A 22017-nucleotide genomic window follows, 5' to 3' on the forward strand; every position below is an offset into this window, starting at 1 on the left:
TCAGCTAATAATCATAATTAAAGATTTGATGAATTCACACTGGTAGAAATCAAGACCCCCCCCCCTCTCCTTTACAGTTACAGTTACTAGACCCTTAAAGGCAGGTTTTCAATCCCAGGTTCTCACATTAGTATTATCTTATCAGTGGAGCCATGAGGATTACATAGGATTATTCTTTTATTCTGAATAAAGTTTTTCTATAGCTTTGTCAGACAACTGTTTTCACATCTAATGTTGACATGTAAATGCTTTTTCAAACTTAAATGTTACCCTCATTCATTAAGTATGCAGTTATACATCTGCAATGATGTATGCATTGACCAATGATCCTTTCTTTAATCTTTGATGTTCATTGCTGGTAGAAATCATGAACCCCTCCCCCCCCTCCCTTACAGTTACAATGACTAGACCCTTAAAATGTTATCCTCATTAAGTATGCAGTTACACATCTGCAATGATGTATGCATCAACTAATGACCCTTTCTTTAATCTCTGATGTTCATCACTACGTGGTGGTAACGCCAGCAAGGCATTGGCTGTTTTTAAACTCAAAAGACGACTACTTCTTTGGCTTCCAGTGCTGACTGCAGATGGTATCGGATCATGGGATGACCAGTCAAGGATGACACGGTGAAACTCTGGTCTGAAGTCCAATAGAGTATCACTTGATAACTGAAATAAGATATAAAGTTGATTTTAGATGAAATTGATGAAAACAACTTGGTGCTCATGGTGGGCAGCTCGGTCATTTTGAGATATACAAAAAAAAAGTTTTTAAAAAACACATAAAAGTACACAAATTGTCTTGGATCTCACCACATTTCACTGATGATAAAAATAAGATATTAATTATTGCAAATTTTACCTTGACTTTAATTTTGGTAAGAGCCGGATTCTGATATCCCATAATTTTTCTCAAGGATGGAAGAACAAATAGATTACAACAAACCATGCATGATGCAGGATTACCTGGAAGAGATTGGAAGAAAACAAAAATCATCATCATAGTCATCATCATCATCAGCTGTTTTCGTCGTCATTGCTGTCATCATCATTGTCACCTTCATTGTCGTCACTGTCACCACCACCATTGCTGTCGCCACTGTTGCCGCCACCAACAAAATCATCATCATCATCATCACCACTGTCATCATCATCATACATATATGTATGTAAATATAGACACTAGGTTGTGCAAGTGTATATACATGCATGTGTGAGTCTATTCCTGTCCCAACTAAACCCCAAAACTCATTCATACCTATGATGTGTGTGTCTATTCCTGTCCCAACTAAACCCCAAAACTCATTCATACCTATGATGTGTGTGTCTATTCCTGTCCCAACTAAACCCCAAAACTCATGCATACCTATGATATGTGTGACTGTTCTGTCCCAACTGTAAACCTCCAAATTCACGTATACCTACAATGGGCATCTGTTCCTGTCCAAACTGTAAACCCTTAGACTCACACACATACCTATGGTTTATGCATCTGTTCCTATGCCAACACCCCATCACTTACCTGGTAGTGCAAAGAATAGTTTCTTCTTGTCATTGTAAGTCAAAGTGGCAAATGTCGTCGGTTTCCTGTCAACAAAAAAATCCTCAAATTGACTCAATGATAAAAATTACAATTTAAAGCAAAATTTAATGTCAGGTAATAATGGCACACAATGAATAATATCAATTCAAACATGCAGTACCCTACATTTACTTACCCTGGTTTCAAAAAGACTCTACCAAACAATATTTCAGCTTTCAACTTCACTTGTAGCATGTATTTTAGAAGGTCTTTTTCTCCCATGGATACACCCCCTGTTGTTATGACAACGTCAGCTTTGTCTAGGGCAGCTTTCATTGTGCTTTCTAGTGCATCAAGACTACAGGAACATGAAGAAAACACAGGCAAGAGATTAATATGAACTTTGATCATCAGATTTATTATAAAATATACCAGAGTTATTGTGGAACTAATGAGTGTCTGCTGGTATTTATTTCATGAGCATAGTCATGTAACTTTTGCCATTTATCAAGAATGACTGTTTATGCATTCATATTTACATAATGAAAATTTCTATTGAGAGCGTAAAAAAAAATATTTTATTGAAGAGACTGCCAAATTTTCGATGCTGTCTCTTAGCCTCGTCAAGGGTGTACTACAATGGACTGTCATTACATGCCTTTACTCATAACACATGAAATGACTTGGAGTGAGATGGGATCTCGATGCCTGTATTCTGATTTGGATTTGGCTTTCTTTGGTAGATATGTATTGCTTCTTCAAGCTGTGTCTAATACAATTGGTCCTCTTTGTCAGTGAGTTTGTTATTTTTTGTCTGTTATCTGACACTGATGAGCAAACTTGCCCAATGTGAATAAAGAATACTACTTAAAACTATTTCACTCCAAAATACAACACCAAGAACCTTACATTTGTTTCGTCTGCTTCAAATATCATAAAAAAGAACAGAAAGATGACTTACCTGTCCCTTGCAATTCCACTATCCACTGTAGGAAATTGATGTTGTTTCAGCAAAGCAAGCAATGATGTACGATTACTATCATAAATGTGTCCCTCTTGTAAATTTTCACCTGGTTCTGCCAACTAAAAATCATAAAATCATTGATTGTAAAACTTATTATACATGTATGTGTAAGATTCAATAACTTATTATGTTTGAGAATGAATATTCATAGTTACAAATGAAAAGGGAAAGCGATTCCCAAATTTTTGCTGACGTCTTGTCAGTATTGATGATAATGTCAAGTCAACAAAACTTAGAGATTTGCTTCAAAAATATTTTGACTCTGTAAGTAAAACTTTTCATTTACAACTAACCATAATTTATGCCTAACTCCTAATCCTGATAAGAAAAGTAGAGAGAGTATTTATGTGTTATCCTTCAAAGTATTAGCCATATTGTGTGCCTACCTCGTCTCCTGTTGACATTACAGCTACTGTTGGTTTGGAATACACCAACACTTCTTTCACACCAACTGATGCAGCAACTCCTAATTCTGCAGGACCTAACTTTATCCCTTGGTTCAAAATCAAATCTCCTGTCTTGATATCCACACCAGTAGGTCTAGAGGTCACAAAATATGATAAATTTCAATTTCAAATATCATAGTCACAGGTATACATATATTTTGTCATTAAAAATGATATCATTGAATTATATAGCATGCAATGTCTGATCTTTGTGCAAGGTTTGAATGCAATGTATGATCTTTGTGCAAGGTTTGAATGTAATGTCTGATCTTTGTGCAAGGTTTGAATGCAATGTCTGATCTTTGTGCAAGGTTTGAATGCAATGTCTGATCTTTGTGCAAGGTTTGAATGCAATGTCTATTCTTTGTGCAAGGTTTGATTGCAAACAGACAGCTGCATGCAAAATGGAGATAAGCAGGTGTCACAGATAGAGACAAACTAGTTTGAATATCACACTCTGGATAGTGTCATCTTGGACACATTATTATTATCAAAGTACTTTCATAATGGTTAGTAATATAATACCTAAGGCTTACCTAATATCTTGGCCTGCCTTTGGTGCCTTTAGTATACGTACTTCTAACTCTGTACAACCCTAGATGCAGAAAATAAGGAATGAAAATGAACAGATATGATTCACTGAAAGGTAAACATTTGAAAACAAAGTAGAATTTTATTCTGTATATATATAATCAGTCATATTATCACGGAAAGACATGTCTGGGACTAAAAGTTTGTGGAAATTGTACTCAATCATGAACAGAGTTTGAAAAGCAGTGATGTAAAGTGGTAATGTCACATTTTGAAATAAAAAGTACACCTTGTTTAAACATGATATAGAGAGAAACGAGTGAAACAACTGTAAGAACGTTTGCCAGAAGACCGTATGCAACATATGCATGAATGATCAAAGTCGATTATTTTGCAAATTAAGGTTATTGTTTTACTTGCTAGATGATAACACTTTGACTTCTGAACAAAGGAGTTCTGTTTAGAATCCCCTCAATGACAAGTATACCATACTCAAGCCAAGTTATTGTCTTTGAACAGAAAATATGGATGGTATATACCCTAGTCAACCTATGTCACGACAACCTGTGTCTATGTAACTGGTTTTGCAGTGTTTGAAATATAAGTCAAATTGCCATTATTGTTCCCAATTTTTCATAAATTATGCTTGAGGAGGTATAATTATATTATCCTCAATATTTAAACTTCATTCAGCTGGAATATACTTGTGACCTAAGGGTTTAGCACTACTTGTCTAGTGACTTGTATTGACAAAGCTCCCTTAGGCCAGTCATATTTTTAGCTAAAATGAAGAAAAATAATGGGGAATAATATCTAATTATGCTGTTATAGTCATAAACCCTAAAACACATCATCTTAATTAATACCTCTGCCAGACAGCTAGATTTCACATCCATGTTTCAATCCTAATTCGATTTAGGACCTTTAAAAAGAAATGAATGACAACATCAATACATACATCATCGGTATCTTTGATAAGTTCTGTGTCTTCTACTTGGACCACAGCATCAGTACCGACTGGTACTGGGGCACCAGTTGTCACACGCATAATATGACCTGGTTTGACCTCTCTTGATGGTACACTACCTGCCGTACTCTGACTGATGACTTGTCGCACACCGTCACCATCACTAGCTGAAATTAACATGGTAATAATTACTTCAATAAACAATTTGTTTAAAAATAAATGAAATTTGATGAAAATAATACTTCATGATATATTTCAGTATGCTGGACTATATTCAGCACTTTCACTGGTTGTATCATGTTCAATTCAGTTCAGTTCAGTTTTGTTTAACGGGACTACCCCGGTAGTACCGGTAACCCTTTCGGATATCCCTCTGTTCCTTTCACTTTCTGGAGTAAAGTTTAACACAATTGTCAATATTAGACAACATCATACTTCGTTGTCAACAAATAATATAGTCTGTGCCACCACTCTCTATCTATCTATCTATCAATGTGGGAAGAGAATGTATATTGAAGCCCATCCCTTAGCAGTTGGAAGGTGACGTCATTGATCAACTAATTAACATACTTGTTCAACTCCAACATTTCCTATAACTCTTGTTTTTCATGCCTAATTTCAAATCTTAGTCTGAACTGGGCAGTAAACTCACCTATGACAGCATAGCCATCCTTTACAGAGGCTGGAAATGGTGGCACAGCTACTTCAGCATGTACATCAGTAGCTAGGATATATCCTAAGGCATCTACATGGAAACAGAAGATAGAAAGGTATGCAAATATGAAAGCCCTGTCCATTATTAGATATTATTCCCCAATATGTTTCTTCATTCAGGAAATTATGAGTGACCTAAGGGACCTTTGTTACTATGAGTCTCTAGACAAGTAGTTTCCGGCTGAATGAAGAAAAATATTGGAGAATAACATAATTATACCATTGCCAGCAATATCACAGAAAAAAAACGGGGTAAGTAATGGCAATTTTGAACATTTTTGACTCATTTTTAGAACAAGGCAGAACCAGTGACGTAGATGGGCATTGTCATGACATAGACGTGCGTTGCTGTGATGTAGAATGACCAGAGTATATTTTCCATATTTTTTGTTCAATTTGGCTTGTGAATGATATAATGAACATTATCAATTCTTTGGAAGTTTTTAACATGATATCTTACTTTTTATCAACATTTTTTCTGTTCCAAGCATACATGTACTGTCCATTACACCATTCAACGCTTCCTCAAATGTTACCATTGGATACGGAGAATGTCTTGGACGTCTTGCTACTTTCTCAACATCATGATGTTCATGGTGGCTATGATGACCTGGACCTGAATGAACACAGTACATTTATGTCAGTCTTAGACACTGATATGACAAATATGAACACAATTATAGTTGTCAGCAATTCTAACACTTTTAAGTTCTGTGCAATTTTTGTATCTAATTGGCCTGTTTACTGCACTGTCTACACACATTGTTAGCTGGTCGTCATACCTTCTAGCTCTTGTCTCTTGGAGAATATATAAGGATAAATGATGTATCTCGACAGTTTCGTAAACGGAGTAGCATCTAATGATATTGCAATACAACTTTTCAGATGGGTGCAAAAATTGGATTACTTTATTGAGTAAAAATGTGACTAGAATGCCTGACGAAACATTTAGCACTTAAGCAGGCATTGGAAAGGGTAAGTTTGTCAATTCAAAGAATGAAATGGTAAAGGTCAAAAGAACCATTTGCATAAATTTATATGTAATTCAAAGAGCAAGTGTTGAATGTTACTGATAAGGCCTGGTTAAAACTGAGCGAGTATAAAAAATTGTTGTAATTTCAGACTAGTTTTGTACCTATTAAATACGGGGTTGTTTTTTTTCATAGAAACAGTAAATTTGAAGATTGAAATGATAAAGTACCAATATTACAAGCCTTGATTTACATGAAGTGCAAGTCATACAGCCCATGATATTTCATCTTTGTGTTCACTTATTTTGTTTGATATAACCATGCAGAAACCAATAACAAACTGTACATTCTACATTTAAAGATAGCGACTTCGCAATTTCTAACTCCAGTTTGTCTCAATCAAATAAACCATTTAAACACAATTACAACTAGATGCAGACATGCAGGTGCCAACGTTTTGCATTTGATGTCTGCATGGTGGCATTTACATTAGTTCATTTCATTTTGACAAAAATTGTATTCATTCAAGAATTGGCATCTGCAGTTTCTTATTGGTTTCTGCACGGATGTATCAAACAAAACCAGTGAACGCTAACATGAAATGGGCAGTAAGAGCCTTGGTACTTCTAAAAACGATGCTAATATATTCAGGAATCTTGGCAGTAATCTTGGTCTGTGACAGCTACAGTAAATACTTCTACTGGAAATCAAGATATTTTGGGAATAAATGTACAACAACCACTGTACCTTTGTGTTTTCGATCCTCATCCTTGCTTTGATGGTGTCTATGGTGACTGTTTTTATTTCCATGGTGATGGTGATGTGGCTCTTCATAGCTGTGATGATGATGGTGTCGATGACCATGGTGATGCTTTGAAATAAGAAATACAGTATTTTGAACAGCTTCAAGTCATATTTCATGCATTTCAACAGTTTTTGTGTATTTAAACACAAAAAAATTTCTTCATTTATAATGGATAGTATATATAAACACTTGTCTCCCAAGAAGTCCAGTGAGGGCTATCCCTCATGGGTTCCGTGTTAATGCAGAAGGAATCCTGAGAACCCGGGAAAACCTGCATTGTTCAGAAGAGTCAAACTGATTGACATTCTTCTTACTTACAGCGTGGTAAATTTAATCAAACCTGACCTGGTAAGAGGCAAGTGGTTTAACCACTCGTCCACCAACAACCCTGAAAACTTAGGTTTGTAATACAACCCTAAGAGACATAATTAGTTGATCGTCATAAAAATGCCTAACATAATACAAGCTTTCATAAGGATATAGACTGAAGTAATTTTCCTGTGTGAAATAAACCTAAGTTCATCAACATGAAGAAACCATTTCTCAAATTCACATGAATTCTATACTTCTTATCATCTCATTTCTCATCACAAAAGAATTTCAATGAGTCACTCAAAGCCCCTCACTTTTTGGTAAACACTGTGTTTTCTTGTAAGTCCCTGCATAATAAGGACAGGATTGGAAAAAAAAATAGCGCCTTTCATTTGAGGACACACCTACCCCTAAAACCACTTTCACATACATCCAGTCGATCACAACCAAACAAGAACAGACTGCCATTTTTGTCAGGCAACTCTTCTCCTAGCAAAGACTACCTTTACAAAAATATATATATTTGTGTAACACAGTAAAACCTCAAGCAAGGTCAATTCAAATGCCACAAACTGTACCAGCTGTATATGAAAACACTTTTATTGTTTGCTATGGAAGTAGAAAACTACATCGCAATCATCATAATATCATGATTTTACATTCAAGAAACTTCACACTGTAATATACTATGAACTACCTTTCATGAGATTGTAGTGCTTCTAAGTATTATCTCTATGATATATTGAGACTGGCTGTTCAACTCCATATAAAGTACTTCGTATAAAGTAGCATCCATCTTTCATTGTTTCACTTGATGCATGTTGCTCCTTCCACTAAAAGTCTGCACTACTGTTGTGAGTTAAGTTGTATGAAAACATTGATACAATACATTCCTGTAACCTTGTATTGTACTGTGTATCACTGTACACACATTATACCATGCACAAGCCAAGTTATTGTCTTTGAACAGAAAATATGGATTCGATATCCTAATTGTTCTACAACACAACAACCCATGTCTACATCATGTGTTCTATAATGCTCGAAATACAAACCAAAACGTTTGTTCCAAATCACCATTATTTATTTTTCTCAATTTTTCATACATTAACCTTGAGGAGGTATAATTATATAATTCCCCAATATTTTCCTTCATTCAGCCGGAAAATGCTCATGACGTAAGGGTTTGCCACTACTTGTACAGCGACTAGTAGTGACAAGGCCCCTTAGGTCACTCTTATTTTCCTTGGCTGATTGAAAGAAAATATCAGTGAATAATATCTAATGATGACATTGTTACTACCAACTATGGTCGAAGAATGAGAGATAGGCAGTATATGAAATACATTATGCAATGAATACAAACCAACAAAAGGTGGACATACAACATCATGTATAGGTTGGCGTTTGATAAGACAGATCTTCATTGATAGATTTGAATGTGAAGCAGAACCAAACTTCTGGATGAAGAGATCTGAACTCTAACCAACTTAGAATTCAACCCTCATTGGTTGGTTTGATTATTGACAGTGTCAAAATGATCACTCAGTGGCCATACAATAGTTTGATGTACAATAGTGTTGCAAAAATGCATTCTTTGTTAGCATGTTGAGAAGGAGGCCAAAGCAGAAGTTATTGTTCAACTGCTTTGAGCCGATCTCTTCATGAAATAGTACATTGGAGCAAATAGTAGATTTCTATTGGTCGATATATCAGGGTCATTGGAGGCTGACTTGTAAATAATTTAATGGTATAATCAACTTTTGTACCTAGAATCACTCAAATCAAAACAGTTACAGACGTTTAGGAAGAATTGACAGGATTGCATAACACTACGGCTACAAACCTGCACTATGTCACACAAGCTCAATAAATCAACTTTGTTCCTTTAGGCCAAAGCCTTGTCCCCCTCCCCTATATATGAATGTTCACAAGTGCAATATCAGCATGTTTATATATGGTGTAAACTGATGTGAAATTTGTAGCAGTCAACCACTATGATCAATACAATTTACAAACACGATAGTCAATACATTAAAAATATTACCAGAAACCCAGCACTGCATATCATATCAGCAGTAAACAACTCAGTAGTATACAGAACCTGTTATCATTGAAGGTGTGGAAGTTTTAGAAATTTGGTTCGAAGTGTAAAAAATGAAGTTCAGCAATTACAATGATGCCAGACCCCCCCCCCCCCCCCAAATGAATGAAGTTTGTTTATTGAGCTTGTGTGACATTGTGCAATCGTCCCTTACTGGTCTGACAGCATGGAGTGAGGAAGAAGACAAATTTATAAACTATGGCTGATGTTGAGACACAGACAATGAAAGGGTTGAAGGTGGCAGTGATATAAAATATAGTTTGTAAAGTCCATTGACATTGTCTGTTACTGATTTGCCTAGCTAAGGCCAAAAGAAATATATATTATTGTTTCTGGTCATGTCAGTTTTTCTAAAGTGGTGCAAAGATGGGAATTTTTTTTCTTAATCTTAACAAACCTGTCACTCCATCTGATATTTATGGCAGTTACTGTTCTTTTTATTTAGTACTTTACAGCAAGTGTGTATGGGGCAGATATCATTTGCTTGTTCAAGTTTAGCTCTGCAGTTGTCTTCACTGAAGTAGGGAGGGTTATTTTTGTGTTTCTCCCACTGATCTGCAGACTGCATGGGCTGGACAAACACAAAGAAAGATCGACATGAGGGTATTTAAGTGATATGCATGCTGACAAGAAACTTCTTTTTTTTGCGTAAATTTGTAGAATAGAGAAAGTTTCTTGTCTGTCTTCATACTGACTAATTACAGTGCATACCCTTCAGCTTTTCTCTTTGATACAACCACACAGAAATACTGCCCTCTAGAGGCAGATACATAGGTGATGTAGTGATGAAGAGTGATATTTATCTTTCATTAGTGTACAGCACAACTACATGGCTAGAGGGCGCTATCACCTTGAGTGTCTTTATAAAGGAATAAGGTGATTGGAATTATTCAAGTTTTCTATACTCATTATCATCAGTCTGAGACAAGGTCCTCTGCATTGTCTATTCTCTCTAATGCCTGCAGTGCACTGGGTGTTTGCTTTCGTGCAACATTTCTACTTCGTCTTGTAGTGGCTGATTCGATCTGGAGTCGTAATATATTTCCGCTAGTTTTCCCTGATGCACTTTGTCCTTGGACGAGTTCCTCTTTGAAAACTGACGTCTTTGGAGCGGTAGGAGAACCCGGTGTACTGCATCCCTCCTCTTGTGATAGTAGTCCAGAGTCGATCTGTTCTCTTACACTCATCTGATTATCATTTGTTTTCTTAGATGAATTTGTTGTCATGCCACTGTGTTCACTGTCATCACACACTTCATTATCTCCCAAAGGATCTTTCAGTCTCACACTGTAACTGACTTGTTTGCGTCGTTTTCTCATTCCGGTAACAAAGAAAGTCACCCTTTGTTTTGAAATACATGGTATTTTCTCGGAAGACACCGCCGAATGACTCCTTACAACTTCATAAATGTCTCTTGTTGATTGCCTGGTATCACATGACATAATCACATCCCTCACATCCTGGTCTAGTCGTAAACTATCCTTGGGAGGTGGTATCCATGGAAACGGACCAGATGGTGGAACATGGTTGCCAGTAATCTTAACTCTCCATTGACTTAAATCACCGAGGAAGATCTTCAGTGCGATGAGTAAAGAGCAATTGTGTCTGTCTTGTTTGTGAGCTACACCCTTGCAACCTGTGATATGATAAAGACACAATGGCGTTACATGTAACTAGTAAAACTGAACATAAAGGAATGTTTGGGGGACATGTTTACAAACACTTGGACAGAAGGATGCGAACACATACTGACATACAGACACTCAGAGCATAAATACACTTGACCTACACAGGGTAAGAAGACCTTTTTTGACAAATGTTCAAATAAACACATTTTATTATACAGAAACACACACACACCGTATCCACCACATGTACGTTTAGTTACCATCACTTACTTTGAACACACACACTGTATCCACATGTACATTTACAGTTACCATCACTTACCTGCAACACACACACCATATCCACCACATGTATGTTTAGTTACCATCACTTACCTGCAACACACACACCATATCCACCACATGTACATTTACAGTTACCATCACTTACCAGCAACACACACACCATATCCACCACATGTATGTTTACAGTTCCCATCACTTACCGAGAACACACATACCGTATCCACCTCAAGTATGTTTACAGTTCCCATCACTTATCTAGAACACACATACCGTATCCACCTCACGTATGTTTACAGTTACCATTACTTACCTAGAACACACACACCATATCCACCACATGTATGTTTACAGTTCCCATCACTTACCGAGAACACACATACCGTATCCACCTCAAGTATGTTTACAGTTCCCATCACTTATCTAGAACACACATACCGTATCCACCTCACGTATGTTTACAGTTACCATTACTTACCTAGAACACACACACCATATCCACCACATGTACGTTTACAGTTCCCATCACTTACCTGCAACACACACATCGTACTCAACACATGTACATTTAGTTACCATCACTTACATAGAACACACACACCATATCCACCACCTATGTACGTTTACAGTTACCATCACTTACCTGCAACACACACACCATATCCACCATATGTACGTTTACAGTTGCCATCACTTTACACACACCATATCCACATGTACATTGACAGTTACCATCACTTACCTGCAACACACACACCATATCCATCACATGTACGTTTACAGTTACCATCACTTACCTGCAACACACACACCATATCCACCACATGTACGTTTACAGTTACCATCACTTACCTGCAACACACACACCATATCCACCACATGTACGTTTACAGTTGCCATGTCCTGGACAAAACAAGTACCACGCCACAACATACTCATCCTTCCTCTTCTTTGCCTTGATCATTTCCATCTTATTTTCTCCTTGCTCTGTTGGAATGAAGTAGTCATCCAATCGATTTCGTTCATGGACATGTCTCCCACGTTGCCAGCTTCCGCAATCAATGGCTGAGTTCTGTCTTTTCAATGTCACTAAGTCACGTTTCACATCGCGTTTTCCACGATTGAGAGTCACATCTTTGAGGAAAGGATGCGAGGTGAGATGTTCCTTCAAAGCGTTCCCTACTGGCACCTGGATATAATCACTACACGACTTCCACGATATTCTATCACTTTTATCACATGATTTACTTCTCTTTTTTCTCTTTTTACTACTGTTGTTGGCTGTGTCAATGTCAGGTTCATCAAACTCAAATATATCTATATCTCTTGTTGCCTGAGACAGGTTAGTTGTGGTTGTCGTTGCATGTTGACACGTGTCTTGGTTTCCTTGGACGTTAGAGCTTTGGATATCACCAGTGTCACTTAATGACAAATCTGCTGGCCTATGCGAGTAGGTGTGATCGCTGCTACTATCTTCCTGAATAGGAACTTGACCTTGTGGTGCAATCAAATCAAAGTCACCAACATTACTGTCTTTTTCTGTCTGCTTCTGTGCTGCCTGAAGAGGTCGGCTTTGACAAGGTCTGTTTGCTAGATGCAGGTGTGTTAGATGTTGTCCTTCTTCATTAAACACTGTCTGACTGTTCCTTGTCTCTGGCAATTCCACTGAATGTCCATCCTCCCGTGCTTGGATAATAGCAACTGGGAAAACTGACTGATTCGCTAAAGCTGTTTGATTTTGTTTCCTCCTCCCTTCTGACTTTTCAGGCTGTTCTCTCATCTGTGTATCTTGGCTATCTTCGGTGTTATCTTTGTGGGCATTATCTGTGATCTGATCGACTATGTTCACAGTCTGTAAAATGTTAAACGTCAAGGCATCAAGGACTATTTAAAGATGTACAGGGTATTCATTGAACAAAATACAGGGTATTGGATCGGTCTAAGCATAGTTCAAAACTCTTTCCACCACAAACCGTCCGTTGGTACTGACTTGCAATTCCAGTTACATGTACACTTACTAGTAACCATGAAATGATATTCAGTATGCTGTTGATGTAGGCTTATAAATGGAAAACTTGCATGCATAAAACGGTGAAAAAAAAGAGAAATCCGAGTTACTTTCCTGTACCATTAGCTGTAACAAGATTGTTTACTTTGTGCCAATCAACTATCTGTCTACTGTCTTAACTAAAATGACCAAACCCATACAGACTGAGAAAAAAAAATCCATTCATGAAAATATGATAAACATTGTATCATGTTATTGGCTGAAACTGTAAAGGGATAAATCAAAAGGAATCACGACAGCAAATAATGAAAGAATTTTATTACAATACTTCTATCAATAACTGGATTTATATCTACATTCATCTAACTAATAGTCTCAGAACCCAAGTATGGAGTAACCAGTTAAAAATACACCATCCAGTTCATTTTTATGACAATTACCAGTACAAACTGTGTGCTCTCTAAGCCAATTTGTCACATGACTTTAAGGCATAGCACAGATAAATGAATATTTAGCATTTGTCTATCCTATCCCTCTCATATCCTTTGCTGTGTGATAACACAGAGGAGAACCCAGTAACAATAACACCATACAGTTCAATTTTTATGTCAATTACCAGTGCAAGCAGTGTGCTCTCTAAACCAATTTGACAAACTACTCAGACACACCAACACTGAGTGTTGTCCTATCCTCAGAGGAGAACCCACTTTTTGCCATTTTGAACCACAACAAAAAATGTTGTATTTCGTAGACTACATTGATGGCTAGTTACGGATCCTTGAGCTACTAGGCACATGGTAAAAATGGGTATTTAGAAGATTTTTGAATAGTGGACAGCATCATGATTTCATTTGAATTATTTTGACAACACACACACACACACACACACACACACACACACACACACACACACACACACACACACACACACACAGTCAGTACTATACTACTGATGACACTTACTTCTACAATCAGTACTCTGAAACCTAGAACACAGTAAATGAAAGTAATCATACCTTTTGCATTTCTTTATGAGTTGCATTGCTTTTCTTCTTGTCATCTTGTAATAAATGAATGGCATGTGGTATAGCAGGTAATATGATTTCATAACATTCCTATAATGAGAATGAAAAAAGCTTCAGTGTTTAAAGTGACACCAGCTGAGTTTAGAAGCACTGTACTCAAGTGAAAAAACTTACACATAAAACTACATTCCAGTATTATGCTAATGTCAATGCATGTCTTCTATAACTTTATGATAATGATTGTCTTCTGTCATTGCTAGAATAGTTGATAGTATAGTAGGAATTTCCTGTCACATTTTTTGATACATATCATAAATTACGTCATCGGACCATTTATGAGTTATATCTTAATACCAAGTTTGAGTTCAGTCAATTGCAAGTGATGGTTATGTGTGCTTGCGCCCCTTTAAGTTCAATCAATAATGATATATTATGTAAACACCATTGGACGGAGTCTATATCATCATTCTTACAAACACTGAACAAATTTTGGATTTTTGTATACAAAAAAACGAGTATGCTCTTCAGCTAATTTCACATCATATCTTGACAGCAGATTTGATGGAATTGTGGATGTACATGTACATCTACATGTCAAAGATTTGGCACTGCAGTACATGGAAAGACACAACTAATTTGTGGCTATGAAATGTAAGCAGGCAATGGTCTTCTATTTTCCATGAAAAAAAAAAAAATTATTATAAATCATCTTTTTTTTCAACATACCTGTGCTCCCTTGAGACTTCCAGGAAGGTTTACAATAAGAGTTTTCCCACGAATGCCACACACTGGTCTGTAAGAAATTCATTTTTTTTTAAAATTCCATTTTTCCTTCCGATGTCAGGTAAGTAAAACAAATGAATTAAACTGTTTGTCTAACTACAAATATTAGATAAAAACTACTTTCGTAAAAACTAAAAACTTTTAACATCATGCAAGACACAGGATCTAATTAGATATTTTGTGGCACAAAAATGAATTAGTTAGATTTGTAAAATTTGAACCAACAAAGTCCTAACAACTCAACCAATCAAGTGAATCCTACCAAACCAACCAATCAAGAGAACCTTACTAACCTCAATGAATCAAGTGAAGCTTGTCACCCTAACCAATCAAGAGAGTCATACCAGCCCAACCAATCAAGTGAATCCTACCAAACCAACCAATCAAGTGAAGCCCATCATCCCAACTAATCAAGAGAGTCATACCAACCCAACCAATCAACTGAGTCCTATCAACCCCTCTATGAAATGGTTCTTTTCTGGTTGAAACTCACTCATCTGGTACAGTGTGACTTTTTGTACATCAACAGTATGAGCACAAAGAAACACAACTAAATTACAACCATAACTCAGATCTTTTTATTATTATACTAAAAAGGTTTCCATGGACTGACCACGAAGATTTTATCACTGATTATGAACTCACCTAGACAGCATAGCCATTGATGTAATCTTCAATGAACCAATCAACATGGCTGTGGCTAGTCCGGGGCATTCTTTTTCTATGACTGCTTTGGTAGCCTGTAAACAATGCAGAAAAGCATTTGTATTTGTCTCCATCTCTCATTACACTACAATTGAGGTATTCATGCACTCCTCATGCAACCTACTGGTTTGAACTGAAAATACTTAGAGTGATTATCTGTGCCAGCATGTTGAAAGTTCCTTAGATTTGTACTTTAAAGTGGCCACAAGAATCAATGTCAAACAACATTGACCAAGTCTGTGTTTGTAACTCAATTGAAATTGCAAAAAAAATGTCAAAAATGTGTAAAATGCTTGTTACTGTATTTATAATGTATGAACATTTTTGACATTTATTAATCTTTTTGCAATTTATTGAGCTACTAACAAGGACTTGGTATATGTTGTTTCACAGTAATTTTTCAAATAAACGCCACGACACAATTGTTTTATAAATTCAAAATCCAAAATAAATACCGAATCCTCATCTGTATTGACACTTTAACATTCATATACTTTCTTCACGCTACAAAACACAAAGTGACATACATGTAATAATGTAAAGTACATACACTACACGTACGCCAATATTTTTGCTATGGTTCTAACAAGTTTTGCAAATGTGAACATTTCAATTCTTTCTCTTGTCACACTGATTTGTAGCATGATAACACCAAATAAACAAGAATTTGTCCCATAACAATAAATACAATTTGTGATGGTGAAGCCGACAAGGCTGAGAAAATTGATTTCAGTATGGCTGCTGAGGGGAGAGATCTGTGACCTCTGATCAATAGGGAACTTGCAAACCCGCCATGTTGAATGTTGCATCATGGGAAATGTGATAATAAATACTGATAAATTGGTATTGTAAACAATATTGTTACATTGTTTGCACCCACGAATGATCAATTCATAGTTACCCTGACAATTGTGGGAGGTTTTTGTTATTGGTAGCCCCAGATTAGGTATTACGATAACCACAGATAATCCCATAGTCCTTTGCATCTAAGCATGCTAAGCATGCTAAGTCTGGATTGCAAGTTCCCTATTCCATTCTGATTCTCAGAAATTACTATTCTCCATATTTGGCCATACGTTGTTCTGAATCGGCAATGTTTTGCGAGAGTATTTTATTTGGTAAGTTTAGCTCATGTCTAGGTAATAAATCTTGACTCATAATTACCCATGTATGTACTCCATCATTACACCTACATACCTTTCACTATAATATACATTTTGTGTGTTCATTCTTTTAATTATTTTTTCTTACATTAGTATATAACCTGAAAAATCCAGGCATTCCTTCCACCTTATATAATGCACTCTCTCTTACATGGGAAGTGAGTGGTTACATAAGTGGACCAATGACTGGACCTTTCACACTAAATTTAGTATATACAAAGGTTGACCATATGTCTATACACTCCTACACAATACATACCCCATCTTTATAATGACGATACTGATTTAATTTGTCAGAGGTAATGTGTACCTACATGTACATATATACATACCTCTGGAGTCACATCTCGTGGTGCGAAACCAGTACCACCAGTGGTTAAAATGAGATGTGTATGTAGTGTGTCACACCATTCTGTTAATTTCTCCTGTAAATACAAAGAGGGTCTCCTTTATCAATTATATTTGTTATTTTATATTGTTTTCTAACAATCACAGGAAACCCTTCCAAAGGCTTATGTTATACCAATGGCATGATCATCTACGTAATAACCTTGGGTTTTTAAAAATAGTTTTCAAAGTTACCTCTGGCATGAATCTAAATTAGTGCTTTATACTACCTAAATGTTGATCCCTGGGGAGCATACAATCCATTATATCTTCTATTAGTGCATAGGATTAAAAACATTCTCATTGCAACCTCTATCCTAGCAGGTCCCCAATTATACACCTGGCTTGACTGGGATACAGTCGTAGTTCAAATCTTGCCCAAGGACTTTAGCCATTCAGACACAAATGGCAGCGACAGGACTTGAATCTGCAACCTGTAGATTCCAAGCCCACCACTCTAACCATTTGACCATCATGACTCCACTAGTACACTAGTCAACTGCATCATCTAATGTGTTATGATCATCTTATTTTTTATATGGTCTGGGCAATAATAATGACTTCACCTATCAGGACAATTTCTCAATTTCCAAATATATCAGTCAAATTTAGGTCTGATTTCAAAACCTTGATGCAAAGTGTACATATAATAATAAATTGTATGGTGACACTGAAATATACAAATGGGACATCACATTGTGTGTGTGTGTGTGTGTGTGTGTGTGTGTGTGTGTGTGTGTGTGTGTGTGTGTGTGTGTGTGTGCGCGTGTGTGTGTGTGTGTGTGCAGTACCTTTATTTTATCGACCTCATCAGGAACTATTGATTGTACGGTAACCTCACCATTCAGCCTGAAAATGACAAGGAATAATCATTACAAAGAGCATGACATACCCAGTGTGGTGAGTAGGTCAAATCTATTATATATGAGTTCCCCTTTTACAGTGCAGCTCACATACATGTAGAACATCACCTGAGTGCGCGCATCACAAAAGGATCATTCTTGCACAATTGGGGTGCTAACTATGCATTGATACACTGTTGTTCTTGCATCATCAAAGCATCTGCATGGAACAATGCTCGCATCTCTCATACAGAATAAACAGCACTTTATGCGCACATGGTTTGTGACTTAGTAATAATCATGTACTCTGCTATCAAGATTCAATGTTTATAATGAGATGCTGATGCATTGTTTACTTGATGCACTGTTAATGAGATGCTCTGTGGACACCTCAAAGGTGCAAATTGAATGTTGTTTACATACACTAATCCCCAAGAGCATTGTTCATGAAGTTTTCCAGCATAATGCTTTGAAGATGCGAGCACAGTTCATGCACAATCTCCCATTATGCTTGATCTTTACTGTATGTTACAAGTGTTTCCTATCAGTGTTTTTGGTGAGTATGTCAAATCTACCTGAGTTCCTTAGTCATTTTACCAATGTTTCCTACCAGCGTTTTTGTTAAGGTTGGTGAGTAGATCAAATCTACTCGAGTTCCCCTGTCATGTTCCCCAGGGTTTTCCCACCTCAATTTCATAACAAAGTACCGGTATGTATTAGGCGATGTAAGTTTTTCAATTCAATTCAATTCAATTCAAAAACTTTATTGTCCATTAAATTAAAAACATATAATGGAAAATTTCCTTCTGGCATTTCAGAAATCCCAATACGAATAAAAACGCTATCACAGACAACATACAACCAGACAGACAAATGTACAACAATACTATGTAGGTCTATGGAAATATATACAGTACTAAAATCCAAACACAGTTATTACAAATCAGTGAATCCACAGTTTAAAATAGAAATAGCAGATGGGATAAAAGACTTTTTGTAGCAATTTTTCCTTGCGAGGGGAACTTTGAGTCGCCGACCTGACGGTAAAGTTTGGAACTGGTTATGTAGTGGGTGTTTTTGATCCTTGAAAATTTGAACAGCTTTTCGTTTCATTGACTGGTGGTAGAGTTCGGATAATTGTTTCTGCTTTGAACCAATAATCCTTCCCGCCTGATTGACGACTCGCGACAACTTTGTTCTGTCTTTAACGGTGAGATTTCCATACCAGGATACAATATTAAATGTCAATACACTTTCGATTAGTGAGCGATACACTGATGCTAATATATCCTTACTTACGTTAAAACTATTGAGCTTACGAAGCAGATAAAGGCGCTGCTGTGCTTTCTTAAAAATATGATCGACATTATCTGTAAAACTTAGGTTGGAAGCTAGGATGGTACCAAGATATGTAAAAATATGTACTTTCTCCACTTCTTCCCCGTTTATGGTGAGAGATCGACATAGTGATGTGTCTTGTTTCCGTCCCCCAACCATGCACATCTCTTTCGTTTTCCAAACATTGAGTTCAAGATAACTCTTGTCAAACCAGGATTTTAGGGTATTCACGTATAGAAAATACTGACCAAGTGAAAATTCATCTTTTAAGCGGGCAACCAGCGCCATGTCATCTGCAAATTTGATTAAAGTAAGAATAACATTGTTACACATAAGTTCGTTTGTGTACACAGAGAAAAGGACAGGGGACAAGACACATCCCTGAGGAGCACCCGTATTTAGCACTAATTCGTTGGAGAAATGCCCTTATTATTAAATACCATATTTCCTTCCTCATTTGTTACCAGGGGTGCCACAACCTTACCAAAACAACATTGAATCATATTGACTTCATTCAAAAGATATGCTACATGTATATATGTACATTTCATTTACTTGGACTCTGACATTCAAGTCACTGTGTCGCCATGAACTGTGTAAATTGGGTGTAAGTGTTTAACCGAACAACCTCTCGCAAGTTGCAGAAATACAACAGAATACCTTCCCAAAAGAGATATCAAGCTACTCATAAAGTTAAAATTGTGGAAAAGACATCATCAGAAATCTCAAAACAGAGAATAAAATCATGTTCTCAAGCCAGTGATTATTTGATGTCACAGCTGTTGTACACTATTAACTACTGCTATACAGCAGATCAATCAAACTTTATTCTGAAAACGTCAAATTTTTCCACAAAATTTGATAAACAAACAGGTTCCACTCTAGTGATTCTACAATTGTACATTAGTAAAACAAAATAGGACTCCCTAAACTGTACATGTCTGTCCATATTTCAACAGATATTTTCTGGGGAGAACATTCAGATAAACACTGAAAAAAATATTAATTTACCCTTTCTCCTTGGTGATCAGCTGGTGCAAGTTTGCACCACTCTTGTCTTCAGCATCTCCCTGGGAACATCTATCACTGACTGAGAGTATGAGTTGAAGTAGTATAAAAAAAAAAGAGATGAAATAAGAAAAGAATAATTAATGAATGTATGAATGAGATGGCTGGAAATTTTCACCACAAAACAAACACACACATTCCATACAAAGGACGACGACAATGACACCGTTGCCGTGCATTGCATGCTGCAGTGACCACATTTTAAACCTGTATATTAAGAGTTTAATTTGATTATAATTTACATAGAGACCATGATGTACTATACATTGTTATTACAATCAGCTAAATTACAAGTGTGAAACACACTATGTCTTCAAAGAATGAAGTGGAAATTGAGTTTTTAAATGAAGCAAGGTTATATTAAAAGAATCTTTCTGGGGTTTGAAATATATTACTGTTATTTCCATTGGAAGCTGCATGTACGGCAAGTGTGTTTGTTGAATGGACTGAATGTAGTTCACCATATACTGGTCTTTGCCTGAATGTTTGGATATGTCCCTACGCTCCTGTACATATGATCGTCTATCATGAGAAATTTCTGTATGTCTCTTTATTTGTGTCATATTAATTTGAAAGTGAAAGTGTTTACAAGTCTGAAGGAATAGATGAACAATGTTGTGATTGAAACAATGACAGAGATAGGTAACAACATCATAGCCACTTCTCATCGAATTCTGGAAAAGTGTTTTGACGAAATCTGTGGCAGCAAATATACTAACTAGTATTACATGTTACATTTTATGTTTACAATTAAGCCCAGGCTATAGCAACTTTAAAGGAAACGAACACTGTTTCAAAAGTCTGTAGAAATAATGTTTTATGATGGGTAGAAGTAGTGTCGTTTCCTGTAGTTCGGGTGTCATCGTGATTTTCTGTATATGAGACTGTATCTGATATGAGGCTGCAGTGAATAAGAGACTGGCCTCAGATGTATGGCCCCCAATGTAAATCTGATTCTGTATCTCGCTAAGCTGAGACTAACTTTGTACTCGAGTCGTGAAACATGTACATGTACGACTACGATGCTGTATAGTCTTGATGCCAACGCGGTGTCTAACTAAACCACGTCTGGTCAAAGTCTAGCTGCTGTGTTGCAAGTATACGAACAAGCGGTGAAGCACACAATTTCATAAACAGTGCAAACCCATTCATCATGATCGCGCCGTCACATGGTTAAACATGTTTGTAACTGTGCATTCGTGGGACTCGGTTGTGACCATGGTGTAAAGCACTTCTTTAATGCGACATTACTCAGTGCAAAACGGTTATAATGAGATGTGTTTACCTGTTAAAATGCCAACTTTTACTTTATTTTGCTCTTCTTCGTGTGCAGACGTCGCCATTTTGAAATGAATATCAATCTGTTAGAGGGCGCTGTGTATTACCTTT

General features: G+C 36.6%; 1 protein-coding gene across 1 annotated transcript; it reads right to left on the reverse strand.

Moving 5' to 3' along the window:
* Positions 1-441: 441 nt before the first annotated feature.
* Positions 442-21971, reverse strand: LOC144453779 (gephyrin-like). The gene is made up of 18 exons (XM_078145133.1): positions 21914-21971; positions 20572-20650; positions 18172-18229; positions 17326-17418; positions 15771-15865; positions 15069-15135; positions 14334-14432; positions 6926-7049; positions 5668-5823; positions 5146-5238; positions 4485-4660; positions 3532-3590; positions 2936-3089; positions 2487-2608; positions 1722-1883; positions 1526-1590; positions 866-969; positions 442-672 (listed from the first exon to the last, which is right to left on the reverse strand). Exons 1-18 carry the CDS (start codon positions 21969-21971, stop codon positions 442-444), a joined length of 1995 nt encoding a protein of 664 aa, XP_078001259.1.
* Between the last annotated feature and the right edge of the window lie 46 nt (positions 21972-22017).

Source organism: Glandiceps talaboti, chromosome 2 (genome assembly GCF_964340395.1).
Source record: "Glandiceps talaboti chromosome 2, keGlaTala1.1, whole genome shotgun sequence".
In the NCBI taxonomy this organism is placed as follows: domain Eukaryota; kingdom Metazoa; phylum Hemichordata; class Enteropneusta; family Spengelidae; genus Glandiceps; species Glandiceps talaboti.